At 42.1% G+C, this 7309-nt stretch overlaps 1 protein-coding gene across 1 annotated transcript; it reads right to left on the minus strand.

Annotated features, from left to right (window-relative positions):
- Positions 1 to 2049: 2049 nt before the first annotated feature.
- On the minus strand, positions 2050 to 4220 carry LOC101672539 (importin subunit alpha-7-like). Its single transcript, XM_045073777.1, has one exon. It carries the CDS (start codon positions 4195 to 4197, stop codon positions 2587 to 2589), a length of 1611 nt encoding a protein of 536 aa, XP_044929712.1. The 5' UTR covers positions 4198 to 4220; the 3' UTR covers positions 2050 to 2586.
- Positions 4221 to 7309: the final 3089 nt, after the last annotated feature.

Genomic DNA, 7309 nt, shown 5'->3' on the forward strand with positions numbered 1-7309 from the left:
ATATGGTAATTCTACTTTTAATTTTTTTTTAAGAAATCTCAATACTGTTTCCACCAATCTACATTCCTACCAACAGTGCACAAGTTCCTTTTTCTCCATATTTCCACCAACAGTCGTTCTTGTCTTTTATTTTTCTCTAGAGAGAGAGGGAGAGAGTGAGTGAGCATGCACAGGCCAGGAGGAGTGGCAGTTAGAGGGAGAGGGAGAAGTGGACTCCCCACTTCACAGATAGCCCATCTGGGGCTTGACCCCAGCACCCTGGGATCATGACCTGAGCTGAAGGCAGATGCTCAACTGACTGAGCCACCCAGGCACCCCTTTGTCTTTTTGATAATACCCATTCTAATAGATGGGAGGTAATATCTCATGGTTTTGATTTGCATTTCCCTGATGATAAGTATTGAGCATCTTTTCATGTACCTGTTGGCCAGCTGTCTCCTCTGGAAAAATACCAAATTGGATCCTCTGCCCTTTTTTTTTTTTTTTTTTAAAGATTTTATTTATTTATTTGACAGAGATCACACGTAGGCAGAGAGGAAGGGAAGCAGGCTTCCTGCTGAGCAGAGAGCCTGATGTGGTTGGGGCTCATGACCTGAGCCAAAGGCAGAGGCTTTAATCCACTGAGGCATCCAGGCGCTCTAATCCTCTGCCCATTTTAAAATCAATTTTTTTTTCTATTGAATTGTGTGAGTTCTTTTTATATTTTGAATATTAACCCCCTCATCAGATACATGATTTGCAAATATTTTCTCCCATTGGATAGGTTGCCTTTTCATTTTATTGATGGCTTATTTTGCTATACCAGAACTTTTTAGTTTGATATAGTCCCACTTACTTATTTTAACTTCTGTTGCCTTTGCTTTGGGTGTCAAATCCAAAAAATCACCACCAAGACTGATATCAAGGCACTTACCGCCTATGTTTTCTTCTAGGAGTTTTAGGGATTCAGGTCTTGCATTTAAGTCTTTAATCTATTTTGAGTTCATTTTTGTGTATGGTGTAAGATAGGGGTCCAGTTTCATTCTTTTGCATGTGGCTGTCCAGTTTTCACAACATCATTTATTGAAGCGACTATTTTCCCTATCACGTGTTCTTGGCTCCTTTGTTTTAAATTAATCGACTATATATGTGGGTTTATTTGGGGGCTTTTTGTTCTTTTCCCTTCATTTATCTGTTTTTGTGCCAATACCATACTGTTTTGATTACTACAGGTATGTAATATAGTTTGAAATTAAGAAGCACGATGCCTCTTTGTCCTTTTTCAAGATTATCTTGGCCATTTGGGATGCCTTGTGGCTCCATTCAGAATTTTAGGATTGTTTTGTTTTTGTGAAAAATGCCATTGGGATTTTGATAGAGATTGCACTGAATCTGCAGCTTGCTTCGGGTTTTCTCAAATTTTTAAAATTACTGATTTAATGTCTTGATTTCTGTTAGGTCTGTTCAGGTTATCCTGTTCTTCTTGAGTCAGTTTCAGTACTTTATATCTTTCTAGGAATTTGTCCCTATCTTCTGTGTTAGTTGCATAGAGTTGTTCATAGTATTCCATTATAATCCTTTTTTTTTTGAATCCGTAGGATTAGTAGTCAATTAGTAGTGATGTTTCCTCTCGGTCCTGATTTTAGTCATTTGAGTTTCTCTTTTTTTTTTTTCTTGTCTCACTAATGGCTTGTTGGTTTTATTGATATTTTCAAATGAATAACATGTGTTCATTAAGTTATTATTTTGTTTTTCTCTTTCTTTTATTTCTACTCTATTTCGATTATTTCCTTCCTGTTGCTTGCTTTTGCTCGGCTTACTTTCTAAAGTGCAGTGGGCATACAAGTCATATTTTATTTGGTTTCCCTTTTAATAGGCCTTTTGACTATCCAACTACCAGTTTCAATGGCATATGAAGCAGGACTCCTGAAACATTACCATTTATGGTTTTAAAATGGTTTGTTTGCTTTTCCTCTCAACGTACTTGAATATCATTTGGGGAGATTTTGTTCTATGTGATAATTAAGATTCCGGGGCAACATTTTTTTTTTTTTTTTTTTTTTTTAATATTCTGTCAGAGCAAGAACACTTTGTTTTGAATTTCTCCCCTCCCCTCCCACCCCCCACCTCTGGAATATTCCATCTGCTCAAGTACCCAAGATAAGAGTTACACAGATCAGGGCAGAGAACTGGGAAGGATGAAGGAAGATAAAAGGGAAGGAAGTCACCACTAAAGGAAAAAAACAAAAACAAAAAACAAAAAAAACAAAAATTAAAAGGTGCAAAATTGATTACCTCAGTCCTCCTTTGTCTACCCCTGGGCTCCTGGGTTAAAGACATATGTGCAGCCAAAATATAGTGTAAGGAAAAAAAACCCAACACGTCCCCTTCTTGTCAGAAAACCCAAATGTGAGCCTCAGATGGTTCTGTCTGTCCAGAGGGTGCTCCCTCCAGGGAAGGGGGCGGAGCAGGTCAAGAGCACAGTTTCCAGGGCAGCAGAGGTATGTGGTGGCTGATGATGGGGGGGCTGGTTTCCCGCCCACCAGAGGGCTGCTTTTCCGCTGGTTGGTGGTGCTTCCCATCCCCTCCCCTCCCCGGAGGCAGACATTATAGCTGGAAGCCCTCCATAGGGGCCTCAGGCTGCTGGAAGATGAACTGCTGTTGTGTCTCATCCACCTGGGGAGCCAGGCTGCTGTCATCATCTTCTACACCGAAGTAGTGCTCAATGACGTCGAAGGCCTTCTGGTAGATTTCCTGGTTCTCATGGCTCTGGAGAAACTCAATTTTATCCAAGCCATAGGCTTCCTCAATGAGGCCACAGTACGGGTTGACCCCTGAGCCACTGCGCTTGCCTTCTTGCTCTCCAAGCCGAAGGATGTTCTCTAACCCATTGAGGGCCACCTGCACAATCTTTGAATCCATCACAGTCAGCAAGTCGCACAGGGGTTTGATGCAGCCGAGTGAGACGAGGTACCTGATCTGCTCAGGGGTTCCTCCTGATGTGGCATTGGTGATGGCCCAGGCTGCCTCTTTCCTTGTGCGGAACTCTGCTTTCTGAAGAATTTCAATCAACACGGGGAAGATATTTGCATCTATGACAGCCTGTATTTGAGCCCTGTTGCCAGCAGTGATATTTGAAATGGTCCAGCAAGCTTCCTTCCGGATTGACTCCTTGGGGCTGCTCAGCAAGTGGAGGAGGCAAGGGAGGGCGGAACAGTTAAGAATGACCTGGTTTTGGATGTCATCCCCGGTGACGATGTTACCCACTGCTCTCAGGGCAGGAGAGGCCACTTTGTAGTCATTGTGCATTAGAAGCTCTACCAATCTTCGGCAGACTCCAGAGTCTATGACTGCCTGGATCTTTTCATTGGGGCCATCAGACAGATAAGAAAGGGCCCAGCAAGCATCTGCCAGCAAGTCTGAGTCACTGCTGAAGAGTAGGCGAGACAGCACAGGCAAACAAGGGGAGACCTTTGCAAACTCTGGGGGTGGGTTCTTTCCTCGGCAGAGATTTGACAGAGCCCAGACTGCATTCCGTGTCATTGTCAATCGTGTGGACTTGGTGAGGAGTGTTAACAAAGGATTAAGGATGGAACAATTCAAGACGTAATCTCGGCAAACGGAGCTGTCTCCAGCTATGTTTCCCAGTGCCCAGACTGCCTGTTCCTGTACATCCTCAAAGTCCAAGTTAAGCAGCTCTATGAAAATGGGGACTGCCCCTGCTTCGATGACAATTTTGGTCTGCTGAGAGGTTCCAGAGGCAATGTTCGTTAGAGCCCAGGCAGCTTCAAACTGTAATGTGCAATTCTCATTCCTCTTCAGAAACTCCACGAAACGATCTACCACTCCTGGAGTGTTGATAACTTCATCTATTGGAGGACTAGGCTCTTTGGAGAGAAGTTTCCGGAATTTCTGTGTGGTTGCTAACTGCAGGTCAGAATCATCAGAAAAGAGCATCTCCACCATCTCCCGTGTGATCACACTCTCCCCAGTGGTAGAGCTCACATAGGAGTCCATGAGGAGACTGTCGAACATGGCGGCTTCTTCATTAATCAGCTCCACATTTCTCCGTTTAAAAAGTTGTTGCTCCCGCTTTTGCTTCCGGAGCTGAATGCCCTCTTCTTCTCTTCTTCGTCTCATTTCCTCAGGGTTTAGGGCATTGTTCTTATAGCTCTTCATTCGATAATTGTCTTTCCCCCGGCTCGCCATGGTCTCCATCGCGGCTCCGCTCGCTCCTACTTGGCGGCCCCGGGGCAACATTTTAAAGAGATTTCACAGGACACCTGGGTGGCTCAGTGGTTAAGCATCTGGCTTAGGCTCAGGTCATGATCCCAGGGTCCTGGTATTGATGGAGCCCCATGTCTGGCTCTCTGCTCGGCAGGAAGACTGCTTCTCTCTCTCCCACTACCTCTGCTTGAGTTCCCTCTCTCCCTCTCTCTGGCAAATAAATAAAATCTTAAAAAAAAAAAAAAAAAGATTTCACTAGGTATGCATTAACATCTCTGAATCCCAATCCCATCTTTGTATGGAACACTTTTAATTGAAAATTGAATTTAATTGGAAATAGAAAAATCGGATTTAATTGGAAATCAAATATCAAGTACTTATATAGTACTAACAATGTAGTAGGGACTTACTGTATGAGATACTATTTTTTTTTTAAGATTTTATTGATTTATTTGACAGAGAGAAATCACCAGTAGATGGAGAGGCAGGCAGAGAGAGAGGAGAGAGAGAGGGAAGCAGCCTCCCTGCCGAGCAGAGAGCCCGATGCGGGACTCGATCCCAGGACCCTGAGATCATGACCTGAGCCAAAGGCAGCGGCTTAACCCACTGAGCCACCCAGGCGCCCTGAGATACTATTATTGTTATAATTTTGCAGATAAGAAAACTGAGGCAAAGATAGATGAAGTATCAGAACTAGTAAGAGGTAGACTAGAAAATCAAATCCAGAGTGTCTGGCTTATGAATCTGTGCTTTTCTCTACTACACAATGCATTCCTGGTTTTGTAAGTGAAGTTGTATTGGAACACAAAACCATTCATTTACAAATTTATCTATTTTTGCACTATAATGTCAGAGTTGAGAAGTTGCAACAGAGACCCTATAGCTCATAAAACCTAAAATATTTAGTATCTTGTCCTTTACACTTTGGCTGGTCCCCACACTATGCTATACTGACACTGATCATCATAATACCTACATTGTGGTTATTATGAGAAATAAGTAATGTGACTAAAAGTCACTAGAGACTATCCAGCATACACATAGACACTTGACAAGTGGTTACAATTATTGTTTTGCCGGGTTACATTGTAAACTTAAAATAAGTTCCTTTTCTTAGCAGTCTCCCTGTCATTAATTGTATACTAAATTACTTATTTTGATCTTAGAGATCAGGTTTCACCTATTAGTCCGCTTTCCTTTCTCCTTTTGGGCTTCTCTGAGCACTACTTACCTCTTTCCATTACTCTAATATGCAAGGAATGTCGTGGTATTTATCATGGAAAAGTGACTGTGTTCTTTTACTTGCAAAGGATGATGTAGTGATCCACACAGAGAGAAGAAAGGCTGATTTCCAGAGAACAAGATTCTGGTTTTTGACATTGTCCATGACTTGATCAGGCTAGATGACACTGTGCATTCCTGTCCCAACAGAGGAGAGAAAAAAAAAAATCCAATTTAAAACCAGCTCTAACTAAATTTTGCTGTGAAATAGAAGATGATATTGAACTAAATAATTCAAGGTTTTATTCAGAAGTAGAGGGAAGGTATGGGACACTCACTGTGTGCTGGCAAGAGCCTGGTGATAGAATTTCAGCTGCTTTGCTTCCAGCTTCCCACCTGGCCACCCTAGAAAACCATCCCAAACTGCACCTCGTCCACCCCCGCCCCGTCCCAGCTCACCTGCTGGAGCAGAGGGGCTAATTTGTGAAAGCAAAGATCCCCTTTCCATTTCCTCCCTTTAGGTCCTTTAAAAACAGATTATTCTCAATATTGCTTGTGACGGAATAAAACCACTTTCCCTCCCACTGGAAAAAACGGTTATCCAACTTCGGTGATTTGGGTCAGAGGAGCACAGGAGGAACATTCTTTGCAGAGGTAGTAATCTTTCTATTTGTTTTCCTGCATGGAGTTCTCTCCAGTCTCTCCCGTTCTGCTCTTCCCTGTCCTGTATCAGGCAGTGCCTTTCCCCCTCCAACGTTGCCAGTGGGTCCTGTCGGGCATGCAGTCACAGAGGGGTCTCTCCATATGGCCTGGGAGTCCATGTAGGTTGTCAGCCACATCCTGCTCCCAGTAATTGGCTTAATGCCAAAGTAAAAATAAAGTATTTCAATATTTAATAACCTTATTAGCCAGCTCTTTCAATGTATTTTTATACCTATTTGATACCTATTTGATATGGGCAGAGTACATAGCTAAATATCCAAAGGACAATAATGAAGGGAAGAACAACTTCCTCTAAGCTATAACCAATCAGATAACTTCTTTGCTTTGCTTCCACGTCTCCTCTGTAAAAACCTTTCCTGTAGTTTCTATTGGTAGAGTGCTCCTAACCAGTTTCAGTGAGGCACTGCCCAGTTGGAATTAATGTTTGTGCAAATAAACTCACAAATTTTAGCATGCCTCAGTCCATCTGCCAACAGTTTGAAGGTTTATTCTTTGTGATATTCAGTTCTGTAGTATTTGACAAAGTTAGTGTCATCCATCTGCCATTGCAGGATCACACCGAATAATTTCACCAGCAAAATAACCTACACATCTTGAATTTAATACCGCGCTCCTGTCCTCCCCTCCCCCATTTTTCCATGAATCCCTGGCAACCACTGGTCTGGTTACTGTCTCCATAATTTTGACTTTTCCAGAAAGTCACATAGTTGGAATCATGTGGTATGTAGCATTCACAGACTGATTTCTTTAACTTAGCAATAATAAGATTTATCTATGTCTTTATACGGCTTGTTCTTTCTGATGACTAAGTGATATTCCATGATAGATGTATCAATATGTTTATCCATTCACCTATTGAAGGACATCTTGATTACTTCCAATATTTTGGTGAGTTTGAGTTACTGTAAACATCTGCATGCAAGTTTTTCTGTAGACTGTCTTCAAATCATTTGGGTAAACACGAGCAAGATTGCTGGGTCATATATTATGACTGTGTTCTGCTTTGTGAAAAACTGCCAGCTTATATTTCTAAGGGGCCATACAACTTGTTTTCTTTGTCAGTCATGGCTGGGAGTTCCTGTTGCTTCACCTTCTCACCAGCAATTGGTATTATCAGTTTTTTGAAATTTTAGCTATTCTAATAGGTAATTTAATTTAA

The sequence above is a fragment of the Mustela putorius genome, unplaced genomic scaffold (genome assembly GCF_011764305.1).
Source record: "Mustela putorius furo isolate JIRA1106 unplaced genomic scaffold, ASM1176430v1.1 tig00537255_pilon_pilon_pilon, whole genome shotgun sequence".
Classification (NCBI taxonomy): Eukaryota; Metazoa; Chordata; class Mammalia; order Carnivora; family Mustelidae; genus Mustela; species Mustela putorius.

Coding starts and splice junctions, on each gene's coding strand:
- LOC101672539 (XM_045073777.1), bottom strand. CDS start 4,197: ATGGAGACCATGGCGAGCCGGGGGAAAGACAATTATCGAATGAAGAGC.